Genomic DNA, 17,536 nt, shown 5'->3' with positions numbered 1-17,536 from the left:
GGTGTGTACTAGTGTGGCTGGATTGTTTATCTGTAAATTGGGAAAGCAACTACTGTAGTATTGTCCCAAACACTTGACACTTAACTGATGCTAAATGTTTTTGTTTGTTCAGTCATTGTTTGCTGCAGTGATGAAAGTAGGAACAGGAAGTCATGTTTAATAACTAGTACCTGGGTATTGTCTCTACTGATGTTAGTTAGTGACTCTTGTTATGGCATTAAGCAATAAGTCAGATTGCTTCATACTGAGACCTGAGGGACTCCTGATTCCATTCAGCTGATAGCATAATGTTAACTAGTGATGACATGTTGTAAAAACACCATACTGGTTATAATAGATGCAGAACCATATAATAGATATTGTATACAGTATATATTTTTATTGAGATAAAAAGAACACTACATTAAACCTATCTTGTTACTATTTATACTTCTTTTTTTCTCCTGGAAAAAAAAAATGCAAAAAAATCCTTCAAATAAAATATAACACAAGTCACACAAAAACATAAAATGTGCAAAATTTTAAAACAATAGTCTATTAATCAAGGTCATGTTGTAAATATAAGCAGCGGTAAAAGATCATGGGACTGCAGCCTCCATGTGGGGTTTTCACATTGGTCTTTCTTTCTAAACGTCACTTCCAGTACAGTAGCTGGAGAACAGTACCGTGCTATCACTGTTAAAGTTGCTCATGTGAACGCCTCTCTCCTAATTCCCATCCATGTCATTGTTTTCCAGTGTTTCTCTTTCATTTATAACACAGAGGTGAGTTAGAAACAATTTAAATGCAGATGATAGTGCAATACTCGCAAAACAAAAATAAAACAAAACCCATAAAACACCAAAACAATTAGGAACTAAACTTGAATGTACCAGGCCGTTACTCAGTACATGTGTATGCTTTAGGACCTGATAACTTCTAAAGTCACTTCCTCTTTATCTTTCCATCTGATTTCAAATTCAAAGGCTCTTCAAACCTCACCCCAAATCACTTAACAGAAAGAATTTACATACAGTAATATAGAAAGTGAAACTTAACAGTAAATCACTACAGCTCACTGTAGCCACCTAGTGGACAAAACGCACCATCACTGCAACTTTAATCACCAAGCACCAGCTTAAAAGGAAAACAAGTGAAGAAAGAATTAAATTGAATTTGAACCATTTGTTGTCCGTTATGTGTATTCAGCATAAAATAAAATCAGTTTGCACTGAAAATGACACATGTGACCATTACAAACCTTTACACTGAAGTCATGTCAATTACATTCAAATAATACAAGTCTCTACAACCCATTAAATCCACTCTATTACAATGTATTATGCATTGTTACTAATTCAGTATTAGGAATACTGTTCAGGAATGTGCGATCTACATCTACAACAGTGTAATAACTTTATCTCTAAATGCTTTGCAACTTGGTGAATTATATGTATATATTGTTACAATAAAAAGTCCATGTCCTTGAGCAAATTCATGGTTTCACCACTGAAAAGCCAAATAAGAATGTCAGCTTGTAAACTGCACTGTACAGTATCAATTATTTCAGTACAGTAGCATAAAAAACTGCAATAGGACAAAATACATAAAGGTAATATGCAATAGATTACTTGTAATGAACACACTATTCTACAGGTTATTCCCTTGAGTGTTTGAAATAAATACACAGCATCTTCCTAGTTCCCTCATCTTTTCATTTCCCTTCATCCCTTCTATGGTTGGTGTAAAAGAGGTCACTTGGGAAACCATACACCCTATGAAAAATAACATTAAAATACAAAAACCATGTCTTCTTTCATGTTTAGCTTTTGCTTAAATAAATGCGCCAAATCTGTAAATGCACGTAACTAATGGAGTTTCCACTTTTCAAGTGTAAAAGAATAGTTAATAGTGCGACCAGCTAATGATCTGAACTGTACAGCATTTGAAGCACACTGTAAAAGTGGAATACGTCTCACTTCCCAGGTTGATTCATGGACGTGGTAAGAGCCATTTTATCCAACAAGTATGATGCTTTGGATTAAACTTAAGTCTGTGGTTTTCTGAGTGAAAATGTGTTTTTAAACCCAATGATTCCAATGGCACGTCAAGAAATTTTCTGAACAAGAAATACCATTAGGTTAAGCAACCCTATAAGTGTTTGATTCCCGTGTCTGACACGTTTGGCACTGAAAACCACTGCTGCAGCTCTGACATCCCAAAACTGCTTTTACTGTATGGAAAGTTGTTTTAGACTGGGCAATGTGTCTCTTCAGATCGGAGCAGCTGGAGAGGTGACAGGTGTTGCATTTAGTGACTCCACAGATGCTAATTAATATTGTGGTGGTAAATGGCTGATCTGTCATTAAAATGTTGGAGCCATTTAAAGATCAATTGTGTTGTATTTTGCTGCTGCGGCAGATGACCAGTTTAAAATGCACAGTGGAATGCACACAGTGACAAAGTGATACTGCAAACAGTATGGCAGTGTCATGCAGCCTGTGCTTGACCTTTGGTTGACTTTTCCTTGAGTGCTCTCAGGACGGCGACGGACAGTAGTAGAAGAGTTCAGACCAAGTGTTGGGTCTCTTATTTGGGTTTGGACAGATGAACAGACAGCAGGCTAAGCTCTGCAAAACGACAACACTCCTAAAACACTTAAGACAGCTATAACGGATATCAGCATCACGCTCTAGATACGTGGACAGCATTCTTATACATTTCCATGTTATGAGGAAAAAAAAAAGAAAAAAGATTGGCACTCATACTGGAACGTTCTCTCTGAAAAGTCTATCTTCTTACAGATGTTTCCATCTAAGAAACCCAAAGTCCAAGATTGTAAATGTTTATTTCCATTATCCTATAGTGACAGCCTTGTGATGGTGGATTTCTCTACACCTAGGCTGGAAATAAGACTCAGGTTGATCTTTCAGCGTTGCTTTTCCACTAATTCAATTTAAGTTGCAATTGTAATTGCCGGTATTTAAAAATTGGTTCAAACACCTTGGAACATTTCCCCCCAAAGGCGATCCACATAAGATCAGTGTTAGACGAGGATTGGCAGCCAGTGGCCTCTAGACATCAATGGCCACCCCGTGTTTGGTGGAGATCACATCCCTAGTTCCTGTCAGGTACATCAGCACTGAACACAGATGAGGGAGGGTCGCCGTGGTGCTGACGTACAGCCAGTAGGGGAGGGGCGCCGTGTTGCCGAATGGGCACACCCACAATCCATGGCGCACGGCATCCCGGACGTGGTGCGTCGCCATGGAAATGAAAAGCATCCACGGCAAGGAGCACCAAGCATCTTTGAGGCGTCCGATCCACATGAGGAAGCGGAGGGAGAGACAGAGCACGGGGATGAGAGAGGAGCAGTGTAGAGGAGGACGCTGAGGGAGAGACACCGCTGCCTGCAGGCAAAGAGGGAGAGGACAGAACAATATTATGATGACATCATCCTGCTATCTACAAATAACATTACTGTCAGCTCTTTGCTGCATCAACTCTGCAGATCTGGAATATTGATCAGCAAGTTGCCCGATCTCCATCTGATTTTGTAAACACAACAACAATTGCACATTAACATACTGGGTTCCACATTTCTTAGATCTCTTTAGTATTGACTCTAGGAGAAAAATGATCTCAGACTTTTGGAGCCATTGTACATTCAGCGCAGTTTAAACAATGACTTGATGGATTAACATCTGATAAAACTGTAGCTGCATTTATTACAAATATTAAGTCTCATCATCAGTCCAATCATAGTCAAAGATAAAACCTTAAAGGTTGAATATGTAGAATATTTATTAAAAGCTATATTTTTTCAAAAATAATACATCCATGGGGCCTTTAGAGGGGTACAGAATGAAAGTATTGCTTTTCCATAAAAAAATTTTTTTTAGTCTGAATTATTATTTTTAATATTTTTGACGGGGTCGACAACTGACTTTCTGTCAACGTTCCGTTTACATTCGTACCTGCCTGTAGCCGACATGTGGCTCAACTCTCCGCTGTTTTCCTGCCTCCTCCCGGTCGTATGCGTTTGTTTCCAACCAAGCCTTTTTAATAATCAATCGGTGGATCAATGGATTATCATATACTTGTTAGGATGGGTGTATTTGTGTAGTCTTATCTGTCATAAACACGTTTATCGTTGCGGACTTTCGGTGCCACGGAGCTCCTTTTTTTTTTTTTTTCAACTTGACGAGAGCAGTGACAGCGGAGGCTCTGAGGCTCTGAGCAGCAGCGGTGTGAAGGCAGAGAGCCTCCACTGTCCCTGTAACAAGCTACAAGTCATTTATTATGCTGTTAATGATGGTAAAAATGAAACATAAGGTAAATATCCTGCTTAGCTCTCCTCCTCTGCTGTCCTCTGATCAGAGCGGAGTCCCTAGCAACGGCCCGTTTTACCTAGCAACGGTCTGGCAATCGACTGCTGGAATTCTTTTTCTGTTGTTTTTCTTGTAATTCTACATAGTCAACCTTTAACACCTTATTGCTGTGCTGTGAGAAAAAACTGAAAACTTGATGTACTGTATGCACCTTGTTTATTCTTTGACCTTTTAACCATTTACTGCATACGTTCAATGAACAGGCGGTATGCACAGATATATAAATCATAATACATCCATCCTCCAAGTTTTCTGTAATATGATCCTTAGGAACAAGCGTAATTTATATAATCATGAATATTTGTCTCATTAGACGAGATAATATTTTTCCTCACAGGCCTCAGTCCTTCAAATGCTGTCTGGCAAACTGGCAGGCAGGCTGTTTTATGCCTTTTACTCCAAGTGGCTTCAGTCCAACCACTCTATCATAAAGACCTGATTGATGGACTGCTGCTGAGATGGTCGTCCTTGCGGCAGGTTTCCCCCATCTCTGCAGAGTACTCTGGAAGTACAGCTAGTGACTCCATTCACGCATGGGTGGGTCTTTTTTTTGCCGTCCATTACAACATTGGAGATGGACATGACAGGGAGGCAAAACAGAGAGGGAGACATGTAGTCTGGGTGCTCCCATCGAGCTGGCCAGCTCTCCCTGCCCCCCTGTTTGTAAAAGCGGGCTATACAAATAAAATTGCCTTGCCTTGCCTTACCTGTACTCCCCTCCCTTTCTAAACTATGCCTCATTAAGTCAATTGGACACGTCTCACAGATAGTTACAGGAGATAAAAAAAGACCTGACCATGTGGTTTTGTACATGAGATTTCAGCTTTAGATTTTTTTTTTTAACTTATTGAGCACAGACTGATAGGCAACAGTGGCAATTTTATCCATTTTGAAATGCTTCTGCTGTATAAACTCTCTAAGCTTATGCACATCTATGCTATGAATTGGTTAAAGCACAATGTGAATGAAGGGTGATATATTATATCAAAGAGAATGTGAATATGTCTTGAAGGAGATGGTAGCAGCAAGCCAAACACCATTATTATTACATGATGCAAAAACCAACAGACCCTAATGTATGGCCAGATGCTACAGCGTGGACAAAGTCCAAAATTGGTATGAATTAGTTACATTGTTATTTATTTACAGAGTTTAGAGAGACTGCAGCTCTGTCAACTTGCAGCACTGGGTGCAGGTCTTACCTTGAGTGACAGGGATCCAGCCATGTAGAAGTGGTCCAGGTCTATGATTGATGCCAGCAGACCGGCCAGCAGCACTTCGTACAGATCACTCTTTTTCCTCAGTCCTATAACAACCGCCCACGACCACAGTCCCACTAATCCATGTGTGGCATTGTCCAAGGCAGCACGCAGCCACAGGTGGTTTTGGATGCCTGACAGCTGGAGGGTGTGGTCCGCCACCACACAGAACATACCCAGTCCTGCAGACGCCAGCAGGGAGGCCGAGCTGAACGTCTGGAGGAGGGCCTGGGCTTTCTCCGTCTCCACGGCCAGGCTGAGAGGTACAGGAGCGCTGTCTCCCCCCATGCCCACCCCCAGCAATGGGGACAAGGAGGGGGAGGAGTCTAGCTTGGAGTAAAATCCTTGCATGTTGACAGATGGCTGTGGGGGCCAATCGCCACTGAAGGTCAGCAAAATTCAGGTAGACTACAGGAGGAAAGAGGAAGAGGGGTTAATGAGGGGAAACGAAAGAACATGGAGAAGCAAAGTAGGGTAAGGCTGAGCTGCATGAGATTTGTAGGGGGGATGAAAAAAGTAAGTGAAAGAGCAGCACTATATATTGGTACTTCACATCAGATATGACTCACTTGGGTTAAATCAACTGAAGCTCTTTGGGCCGATGTGTAAACAGTGTATATGCAACCAAAAAAAGCATATGGTAAAAATAGACAAACCATTTAAAATAGAAAAACAAGTTGCTGTGATGATTCCTAAACCTCTGTGTACTGTTCTGTGTGGAGCATTAGACTTGTGTACATAATGTCTTATGGCCAATTAGGTTTGAATTGCAGTGCATCTCAAATGGCTTATGCATTTCTAATGAGTGGAAACAGATTTCGCCTACGCACTACTATAAACCACAATGGCTGAAATAAAATGTGGTTAAGATTAAGAATAAGTTAAAGACAGTGACATAATAGAGGATTTATGTCTGTGTAGTTGCATTGAGTGTCTTCTCCCTTAATCCATTTCCCTAAAAGACCTAAATTCAAACAGTAATGGTGCGTCTGTCTACCACAGTACAATATCTGCTAGTAACACTTGAACACCCCCACATTTAATGAAATAAATTAGTTGTGATGCCAATAAATAAACTCCCATGAGGCCTTTGCAATGTGAATGTGCCTCAAGAATAGAATAAAATAAATCGGAATGAATTTCATTATCCCACCGAGAGAGGAAATACTCTTTGCCTCACTCACAAAGATGATAAACATGACATAATAAAAAAACATCAGCAGTATTATAAGAGCAGCTGGTATAAATAAATCCTCCCTACATGGAGATAGTTCAGGGCTGCATCTACATTGCAGCTGGTATGAAGGCGCTGTCACTATTGAAACAGTAATATTACTGGCACATAGCACACAAGCATTATTATATTATCCCATTATATGACGTGACTGCTACGTGCACCGCCAGTCCTGGTGTGACGGCTGCCTGTGCATTAAATTAATTGCAGTGATTCCTGTCCATTGAAAACAAACAAACAAAAAAAGCCTGCGATAACATTTCTGTAACGTTACTCTAGTTCCTCACTTGATGTCCAAACACAGCGGCTTCATCTTGAAGACACTGTTCATGGAGCCTCAGCACCCAGAGGGGATGTTAAAATAGGACTCTGTTTCTCACGCAACAGTGCGAAATGTAGGACAGAAGGCAGTCTAACTGATTTCACCCCATCCCAACAAACTCTGTCTCTTTTCAAGAGAAGGAAGAAGGGGGAAAAAACGCTCGTGTGCATTAAATGTTAATTAGCTGCTTATTTTTTTTTCACCTGCTGTCAGCTACCCGGTGAACCCGCAACAGGCGTTGTTACGTCGGCGAGGCTAATTATAGTCACCGCATTGATACTCACCTTTCAATGTTAATGTCTGAGCGTTTAAAAATGCGTATATATCTGCTCACCTCATCTTACCTAAGTTACCTACAGTATCACCAGCGGCGATGACAGCTAGCTACGAGTTAACTGGCTAGCAATGACAGGAGGATGCTGCTTTGTGTAGGCGGACAGCAGTGTTCACGGTTAGCCATGCTAAAACCTGAATTCCGCGACATGACACGCTTCATTTACAATTAAAACGCACCATGTAATTGAACGCTGGGGTAATTCACGTGTTTTTTAATGGTTTTTTTCCGAGCTACCGGTTAATATTTTAAACGATACTCACCCCATTGCCTTGCATTGGTTATAGCCCCTCTTCTTCTGTTGTGTGTTGTGGTAGGGTTGATGGTGGACGGTGCTTTGCTGCCACCCACTGGTCATGGGAGGAACAGCCTCATGATTTATCAAAGGGATAGTTCTGTTTTTTCAGAAGGTTATAGTCTGATACAGGGCAATAGAAAGCTTTAACATTGGCGAATCCCACACTAAAATGAAAAATCCCCAAAACATGCTGAAAAGTAAAACAGTCAACCTAGAATAAGGAGCTGCAAGCCTCCATCAATCTTTTTTAATCCAGGTGTGTCTGACCAACCATTGTTGTGAGGTTGGTCCAATAATGTAAAACAGGAAATAAACGAGCTGTCTTATTTCAGGAAGTAGTGGAGCTGTGCATAGCCAAGCCCAAGCCCATTGTTTAATCTATAATGAACTTCACTCAGACTTTGCATTAGGCCTTAGGCTACATGTTTAGCTACCATAAATATTTTACCCAATGTAGCTAATAGGCTATAGCCTCACTGTCTCTTGTGTTTAACTGTGTGGTCATCTTTTATCTGAATGACATTAGTCCCTGACCAGTGCTTTTGTCTGGAATTACAGAACATTTTTTACTAAAAGACAAATATGTTTAGCCTACTGTTCATCCTTGATCAGTGTTGTTGGAGTAGAGAGGTTACGGTGACATGGAAGATAAGAGGTGGACGTAGTGTTGGAATCATTAAAGTGTGTCAAGTATCTTACTTTATGTAGGCCTATTGTGTATAATTTGCACAGCATCAATGATAAATTATAAACTGAGAAGACAACTCCATTATGTTATGACAGTAGTCAATTCTTGTCAATTTTAACTAAAGTTGAGATAAAAGCAATCTCTCTGCAAGCAAGTTTTGATCACAAGCATGAGAGCAAAGCAAGCTGTGGAAGTAACAATCAGACCATTATTTTGAAACCCACTCACCAATAAATGCACTCATTACTATTTTTGATTTCCTCACCGAGTGAGATGAGAGAAATTTTTGCATTAACAATCAATTCCTGCCTCAGGTGGAGGAGTTTAAGTATCTTGGGGTCTTGTTCACGAGTGAGGGGAGAACGGAGTGCGAGATCGACAGGCGGATCGGTGCGGCGGCCGCAGTAATGCGGTCATTGTATCGGTCCGTCGTGGTGAAGAAGGAGCTGAGCCGAAAGGCAAGGCTCTCGATTTACCGGTCGATCTACGTTCCCACCCTCACCTATGGTCATGAACTCTGGGTCATGACCGAAAGAACTGGATCCCGGATACAAGCGGCCGAAATGAGTTTCCTCCGCAGGGTGGCGGGGCGCTCCCTTAGAGATAGGGTGAGGAGCTCTGTCACCCGGGAGGAGCTCGGAGTAGAGCCGCTGCTCCTCCACATCGAGAGGAGCCAGCTGAGGTGGCTCGGGCACCTGTATAGGATGCCCCCTGGACGCCTCCCTCGTGAGGTGTTCCGGGCATGTCCCACCGGGAGGAGGCCCCGAGGAAGACCCAGGACACGCTGGGGTGACTACGTCACTCGGCTGGCCTGGGAACGCCTTGGAGTCCCCCCGGAAGAGCTGGAGGAAGTGTCCGGGGAGAGGGAAGTCTGGGGATCCCTGCTCCGACTGCTGCCCCCGCGACCCGGACTCGGATAATGCGGTGGACAATGGATGGATGGATGGAACAATCAGAGGTGGATGAATGATGGAGCTGCAATTTCTGTGAGCGCCACTAGAGAGGGAAAGAGACAGCAGAAAGGAAACGGTTGACTAGGCAGGCACGAATCATTGTAACTATATACCACAGATGAATTACATGGGAAAAAAAAGTGAACTGTCTCGCACTGTCTGAGTCTCTCTTTTTTCATATAATTGAATTTGTTCACAAAAGTTTGTCTTGCAGCTCTTCTGCATTTATTTTTCTTTTCAAATAAATGTGATTCCTGCTTTACTTACAATATGCGACAGGCAGATTAATGCAAATGCTCAACCTTGACTGGCAGATTTGAAATTAGGGGAACCTGCTGAGTAAAGGCATTTTTAAATGGGTGTGTCAGTTCAAACGCTAAAACTTGCCATGCAATAAATTCAAATTTCACCACTCACCTCAAATCCAATTTTTAATAATGTCTCTATTTAACATCCAAGATCATATCTGTACAGACAAGTTTAATTCCTTTTAATGGGATGTCTTTAACGAGCCTGGTTTTCTTTGCCGTATCTCTGTAGGTAGGCTAGTCCTTACGAATTTCAACTTCAATCTGGACTTTGCTTTTTCTCCATTTTGTATTCTGTCTGCCTTCTGACAGTGTCGATTTAGTCATCCTGTGCTTTTGAACTGCATTTTCCAACAGTGCTCCATGATTACTGATTTGGTTATAGAACTAAAGTCATTACAATGTCCACTGAAGCTGAAAACGTCATCCAATCATGTAATGATCTGGGTCACGTTACTTGGCTTCAAGGTGATCTGTTTGTTTTCTGAGGGAGGACACAAAGTGATTCACCAATATGACAGATTTTGAGTTTGCTGAACACTTTCTCTATTATATTCATCTGTTCAAGGATAAGTTGCATTTCTTGAAATGTCATGAAACATCAACACTGCAATTTGGACGAATGAGGCTGCTGTCTGCAGTGAGCAATAGGCTTGCACGTGCGGGAATCTTGGATGGAGATTTGATTGGGTTGACTGGCAACATCAGCCCATGATTTCAGTTCTTCAGGTGGATACAAGCCACCTGGCCAAACAGAGTTTCAGAGCTCACGACAAAATCACTGCAAGGGTCCAGTCCTCCATTTCCTGTCAGGGCAGACCTGAGTTTGTATAGTTGGTGGAGAAGATGGTGACTCGTCAAAAAACCTTACACTCCTACACAGAGCAACAGGCTGAATATGGAGAGCTATATATTTATTGAGCTATTATGAATGTGTCTGTGATTGATTTGTGGGTCACATGAGGACAGAGGGCAGAAGAGATATGAAGTAAGAGAAGTGGGTTATACCAAGTTTGAATCATTCAGTACCACGGACAGAGGCACAGTGACAATGACTGCATTTGAATGTTTCAGCACCACAGACAGCGGACAGATAAAGGGCCCTCTCCACTGCCCTCCAGTGGCCAGACACAAGACTTTTGTTTTTCTCCAATATAATAACCTTTTTAGATTTGGCCACCAGTTTAAAGTTGGTGGTTTAAGAGCAGGATAAAGCTCCGAAAATATGAGTAGTTGCTCATTAAAGCTTCAAAATGCTGTGAAATGATGTCAGGATGCAAGAAAGAATGATAAGAAAAGTATATATTTCAAAACGGGTGTCAACTGTTTCTCAAAATGTGTGAGAGCGGAAAAGATTTGGACTAGTAAAGTGTAATTTGGGGAAGTGAAGAGGAAAGGGAGGCGGTGAGTTGAGTGTTCAAAGAGGCGAGAGCAGAGGGCAGAGAGGGAGGCAGAGATCGTGTCATTCATCTCGTTATCAGTGAAAGGTCAAACTAGCCATTAGAGCAGAGCAAGGCTGCTGGAACTGACAGGCTCCTCACGGCATATCCACTCTCACACACATACACACACGCACGCACGCACGCACACACACACACACACACACACACACACACACACACACACACACACACACACACACACACACACACACACTCTCACTCTTTTCTATATACATGAGGTTAATGTGGATCACATTGTTGTTGCAGACAAAGAGAACATGGCTTAACATTTAAACTGCCATTTAATTAAAGTTCAGTTGAAATACCAGGTGAAAAGTTCTCCAATACTAAATAAAGTTAAAAAAAAAGATGATATTTACTCTCTGCCTGTTTACAAGACAAAGAACAGCAAGGAGAACAAAAGTCGAGGCTTCAGCGTTCTTCCCTTTACCCTCCTCGTTCACTTTGTAATTTGTCATTGTAAATATTAATTGGGTTCTCATCGACACCCCTGTTTAAAAAAAGGACAGGTCGGTATAAGCAAGGCAAGAAGGAAGGAAAGAGTAATGAATGCAATATCCACCATACACTCCTGTCTGCACATACACACACTGACACACACAGAGGACTCCAGCTGACAGCGGTTAGATGGTGTATTGATTTGTCCTAGGTCTTCAGATCGGCCTGCCAGAACTTGTCAGAATAATGACAGAAGGAGCGCTTGAGAGGGGGAAGAGAGGCGGCGAGACAGATTAAAGAAAGAGTAGGAGACGGCATTAGTGAGAGTTAAAGGTCAAAATGGGAATTTTAAAATTGTTTTAGTTTCTTGTTGAATATATTTGACTATATAGTCAAATCTCACTAACCATATGTATGGCTGTTTTGGCAGTTGAAAGATCATGGCTTAGATCTAGGAGCACAGTCGCATTGTATAAGTACGCAGTGAGAACATCGCAAAGTTTTTCAAACTGAGCTGATCAATTATTCACAATATGGCCAAATGCAATATCTAGATTTCAGGTCAAATTTGTCACTACATTGTTGGGCATTTACCCACACCATAATTTTTGTGTTGATTTCAGGTCAAATTTGTCACTACATTGTTGGGCATTTACCCACACCATAATTTTTGTGTTGCTACAGAGACGCCCTTGCCAACAAGTCATACTCGGGTCATAAAGTAAAAATGAAAAGCAAAACTGAAATCTCTCTCAATATCTGCCCATATAATTGCAATGTGATATTTTTGGATACCATGTAACACAAGTTTTAAAGAAACCCAAACATTTTACAGTCTTACTCACTAGAAAACTTCAACAAATTTGGAAATTTACCATCATTTACAGTCTGTGTGTTGTGTAACGGGCTGAGACAGTCCAAAGAGATGATTCTACTTTTCACTGAGAGGAGCATGACTGACAGGCATTGGAACGAAAATGAATTTCATCAGGTGAAGGAGCTCTTGAGAAACCGTCTCCATACAGAATCACTCACTCCCTGCTAATATAGCTCATCTGTAACTGTAAATATAGCCTCCCCATTCCAGGCAAATTGAGAGAAAATGTTTTCTGCTCGGTCATGATTGATTGAAGAAACTTGAAATGAAGCGATGTTTGTTTATGGCTGACGGTGGGAGGTGAGAAATGCGTCATCACTGTTATTAAACTGGAAAGTTATTGGAGCTGTGTTTTCATGCCGGTTTTGAAAATTGATGTCTTTGTGCCCCTGCAGTGACAACTCACCTTCGTCTTGTAGCTATCGGGAGAAAACTGGCGCCAGCGATGTTTTCTGTTCTCAGCTGTTTGAAAGTCAAAATGAATACGAGGCCAACGTGTCATCATTCATTGTGAAATGGTCACATTTAATGGTTGAAACCTGTCATTGTATATACATCTATAAAAAAGACCCCAGGTACAGGTTACGACATTCTACTGCTAATACATACATTATTATTATTATTAAATAATAAACTTTTTGTTCAATGTTAAAGTTACATATCATAGTTTACAAAATAGGATCAAGGAGAATTAAGCCATTATGAATGTCTGGAAAAAAAAACAAACATAAAAAAACTAAAGTCCTATATGTGTGTTTTTATTATTTGTCCATAAAATCAAAAAATACAATAAAACACATCAATATTCCTTTGAATAACATAATATTAACTGGTGATATGGGCTACTGAAATGTAAACTGCAAAAAGACTTTTTTTTTTTTTTAAAGTTTGCAAAGGCGCCGGATTTTGTAAAGCAAACAGTTTTGTGTTATTGTATTTTACAGCACAGAGCAGAGTGGAAAATCAAAATAGCTCATATGAATGTTTCAATAACCAAGTTTGTTGCCGTCATTACAAAGTCGAATCAAAAAGGAAAAAAAAAAAAAAAGAAAAAAAAAACATGGGCGGGCAAAGAATTGTTCAGTCTCAAATCCACATTTTTTGTTTTGTTTTGTTTTTACAATCCAGGTCCTCCTCGCCAGTCGCTGAAAGCAGAATGTAAAGCTAATTGTCTAAATAAGCCAGACTACCGTTACTGAATTCTTCAAAGTGTTAGTCCTCGTATCGAAAAAAAACGACTCGCTCCGTCAGTCTGATTCAGTCGTTGGAGGCGAACAGAGTCAGAGTCTGATTGAGTATTTGTGTGACTTCTTTGTTAAATGGTGGGTTTGCACAAACAGGAGCTGCAGGGTTCCTCGGATTCGTCCCAAGTTTGAGTCACATACTGTTTCAGTCAGTATTCATAAGGTCCGCGCACACACATACACACACACTCTCTCCCTGTCACACGCACTCGCACACATACATAGATACGTACGTACGCAACTTTCTGGGGGGTTTACAACCCAATGACGAAGGCAGGCACAGGCTTCGGGAAGCTCAATGAATTGTTCGGGAACCATGTTGTTGGGGGGTGAAGTTGAGTCTTTGGCATGATGACTTAGCTGTATGGGGACTGCTATGGCAACTATACACACAAACACACACTCTCTTCATGTGTTTGTCTGTGCAGTATAAGAATGTTAAAATTAAGACTATCAATCGACGATCAATTTTTAAAAAAGGACCAAAAAAAGGTAATGAAGAGACGTTTTTCCTCTTTCATCTCAGAAGTTGATTTGTCCTCCAAAGACAAATGGTCTGCAGTGGCCCATCAAAGACACCAGGGGGTAATATAAAGACTGGAGGTGCTGATATCACTGCTGCTGCTGCTGTTGTGGTTGTTGCTGCTGCTGCTGCTGCCGCTGCTGCTGCTGTTGTTGTTGTTGCTGCTGTTGTTGTTGTTGTTGGTGATGATGCCGCTAAGAAGTTCCTCTGAAGACTCTCTTTGTCACCGTTCAATCAAAAAATGCTGAATCGCATTATCATCGTCTGATTTCGTGTCTAAGTAACCTGGGTGAGTAACTGTGTGATGGACAGAAATGGTCGATGCACTGTATCCTTGAAATATGTGCAAAATAGAAAAAAGATCAGCCTCCCCTTCCTTCTCTTCCTCTTCCTCGTCTCCCTTCAAGAATAAGACGTTTAAATCTGGAGAGAGAGAGAGACAGAAGCACAAATTAAGCATCTTGTTTTCAGTGGTGGATGAAGAGCTGAGATTCTTTACTTGGCTAAAAATACCAAAAAACTGATGACAGGATTGGGCAATGGAGAATTTCTCATTAGTTTTTAGTCATACTTCAGGACGTTGTTGGCATTTGTTGTAAAAAGAAAAACTTATTTAAATGAAACCAACCAAGGAGTTTGGAGGGGAAATGTCTCTTTAGTTGAGCTGCTAACAACTCATTACCAACTAGGACAAGAAGCCTCACAGAGATTGGAGAGCAGCTTTTTCCTGTTAGAGGTCACAATTCTAGTGTCTTTACCATGTTCATCAGCAACAGGTTGTTCTTGTGGTGATACAACCATGTCAGATGTCCTTTTAAAAGCTTTATCAGAGAAAGAAGAGACATTTTTTAAATTTCAGAGTTTTTCCTGTTTCTGTGTCACATGACTACTTCACCTCCCCACCCCACCAACATTGACACCAACAGTAGGATTCAGTCGGTTCAGTCCAATGGGAGACATAACAGGATCACAGTTTATGACAGATTATTTCACTGGCATAAATATCCAAGAAATATTTCATAATGTCACAGATCCTAAACAGCCTGACATCAAAATGGCCTTTTAGATTTAGAATTTAGATTAAGTCTTGGCAACAAACTCTTAGGAGATCATACAACTCTACTCTTTTGCTCCTGTTTAACTGCTGCAGAAAACATTTCCCAAGATGTTTTCAGGGACCTACAACTTTAAAAAAAATCACACTGAAATGAAAATTATATTCCTTCACTTAATAATAGGTAGTTATTGTCATTTAACTGATTTAAAGGTGAAATCAGAACATTATTAGACTTGTATGATCTTTAATGGGTTGATGGGATATTAAGCAAGCAGATGAAAATGGGCTGCAGATCAGGGTGAATTAAAACCATATCTAGTGTTGTGTGTTTTATGTACCGTAAATCCATTCAGGAGACAAGAAGTGCCAACTGTTTTATTACCACTTTCGCTTCTAGAATTGTGGAATCATCTAGACAGACTAGAGGCTTTATGAAAGGGCTATTGGTCAGTGTTTCCGCAAAAATATGTTTCTTGGTTGCACACCCTCATAGTGAACTTGGCTGCAGTCCATTCTGTTGAGCTCTTCAGCATTCACTGTTCAACACCTACATCTTCGACAGGTCACTTACTATTACAACATGATTTATGGTGTAAAACCTGTAAAATTAATGAAATGGGACAGCGCTGGATTGGATTTTACTCCAATCCCTTCGGGGGGTGTTTTGGAGAAAAAATATGAAGAGCCCCCGCCCCTTCCCCCTCCTCTGGTGGGTCATAAAACAAACTCACCCAATCGTTGTTTCTCTTGTTCTATTAAACATGCTCTTGGCATCAATAGACATGCATCGACTTGCCGATATATGACTGAATGGCTGAGTTCAAGATCAATTCAAAGATGAGGTTGGGGTTGTGGACTTATTGAAAGAGGCGTGTGTGCGTGTGTGTGTGTGTGTGTGTGTGTGTGTGTGTGTGTGTGTGTGCTGTCTTACCACATGAGCAGCAGCAGCATTCCTAACAGCAAAGGGGAGAAGAACGTGAGGAGCTTGGCAGCCCTGCCGACTGGAGGTTCAGCCTTTTGTGGTGCGTTGGAAGATGGTATGGGGGAGGTCTTGGTCTCTGGAAACCAATAAGAAAACACAATAGTCCTTACTGAGCATGCTTTTAATGAACTCTTCTAAATTCTTGCTCAGCTTTGTCCTTCGGCTCTTTTTTTCCCTCCTAAATTCCCAGTACTAAATGCCCAAAATGTCTTTTTGATGAATGGACACTGAAAAGTTCATCATACCGGGAAGAACCAAACAGAAAGGAAAATACAGTGCAGAGTGAAATCAATTCTAATCTGCAAGCGCAATCAATATGGGACTTGTCAAGGCAGTTATGAAATGAACTGGACAAAAAAAAAAAAAATCTCACTCATAGTCAAGCCGCAGGGAAACGGGGATAGAAAAGGACAGACGGAGCAAAATAGATGGATAATATATGAAGATGGAAAGAAGAGAATGGAAACAGAGGATATAGGTAAAAAAAAACCCTGCGGTAAAGGATACGGTGAATAAAGCAGGAGGTGGAGAGATAAAAACACACCGCAGAAGTTAATATACTGTATATCTAGGAGAGACCGTCCAATACACATTCACACAGCCATAATAGACTGTATATTTAGGTTTATACAGCACATCAGGAGCACAGCTGAGTCAAATGACTAAGACTTGAAGGCAAGAACATTCATGTCTCATATTTTGACCCGGTATAATCCCAGGAAATGAATAAATTAAAGAAACAGAGGGGGAAAAAAAGCAAAGTTGCTGTGACACTCACAGACATTTCCCATCAGTACAATTAGGAACAAATTAAAAAGCTTGTGGCTAATAATAAATAAGATGGAAATAAGCATGTGCTTAAGCCATTTTTCATGCCTCAGTTTGGTTTTATGTTGCATGACAAATAAAAATATCACAGTTTAATGTTTTATAAAACGGGGTGTGTTGCTGAAGCTGCAGGCAGCACAGCAGATATTAACTCCTGCACCTCAAGCGTTTTTTTCTTTACTGGAGAGAGAATATGATTTCCCTCTCCTTCCAATTAATGACAGTTGTGTAGTATGGTGTTGGGAGATATTAGGAGGAAGCAGCCAGGTGTGAAATAGCAAGAGAGAGACAGAGAGAGGGAACTAGGACACATTTAACATGTTGAGCAGCACGGTGCTATACTTCCTGCCTGCAGCAA

General features: G+C 40.9%; 2 protein-coding genes across 4 annotated transcripts in view; both read right to left on the bottom strand.

Moving 5' to 3' along the window:
• Window positions 1-448: 448 nt before the first annotated feature.
• Window positions 449-7,922, bottom strand: tmem267 (transmembrane protein 267). 2 transcript variants are annotated; one of them, XM_085793837.1, is made up of 3 exons: window positions 7,783-7,922; window positions 5,573-6,037; window positions 449-3,389 (listed from the first exon to the last, which is right to left on the bottom strand). In XM_085793837.1, the coding sequence occupies exons 2-3, from the start codon at window positions 5,978-5,980 to the stop codon at window positions 3,054-3,056; spliced, it is 744 nt and encodes a 247-aa protein (XP_085649963.1). In that variant the 5' UTR covers window positions 5,981-6,037; window positions 7,783-7,922; the 3' UTR covers window positions 449-3,053. The 2 variants fall into 2 exon arrangements, with proteins under 2 accessions (XP_085649963.1, XP_085649964.1); XM_085793838.1 differs by lacking the exon at window positions 7,783-7,922 and adding an exon at window positions 6,199-6,311.
• Window positions 7,923-13,048: 5,126 nt separating this feature from the next.
• Window positions 13,049-17,536, bottom strand: part of cntfr (ciliary neurotrophic factor receptor) — a 256,798-nt gene continuing 252,310 nt past the window's right edge. Inside the window, exons 10-11 of one of the 2 annotated variants that reach the window (XM_085793841.1) lie at window positions 16,300-16,426; window positions 13,049-14,734 (exon numbers count right to left, since the gene is read on the bottom strand). In XM_085793841.1, coding sequence (XP_085649967.1) covers window position 14,734; window positions 16,300-16,426 — 128 coding nt within the window. In that variant the 3' untranslated portion in view covers window positions 13,049-14,733. Of the gene's footprint in view, window positions 14,735-16,295; window positions 16,427-17,536 lie in introns of those variants that run through there. The other variant, XM_085793840.1, reaches the window with a different exon arrangement.

The sequence above is a fragment of the Trachurus japonicus genome, chromosome 12 (genome assembly GCF_045865225.1).
Source record: "Trachurus japonicus isolate A0001 chromosome 12, Traja_1.0".
NCBI lineage: Eukaryota > Metazoa > Chordata > Actinopteri > Carangiformes > Carangidae > Trachurus > Trachurus japonicus.
Note: the sequence above shows the minus strand (reverse complement) of the source record. Positions and strands in the feature narration are given on the sequence as shown.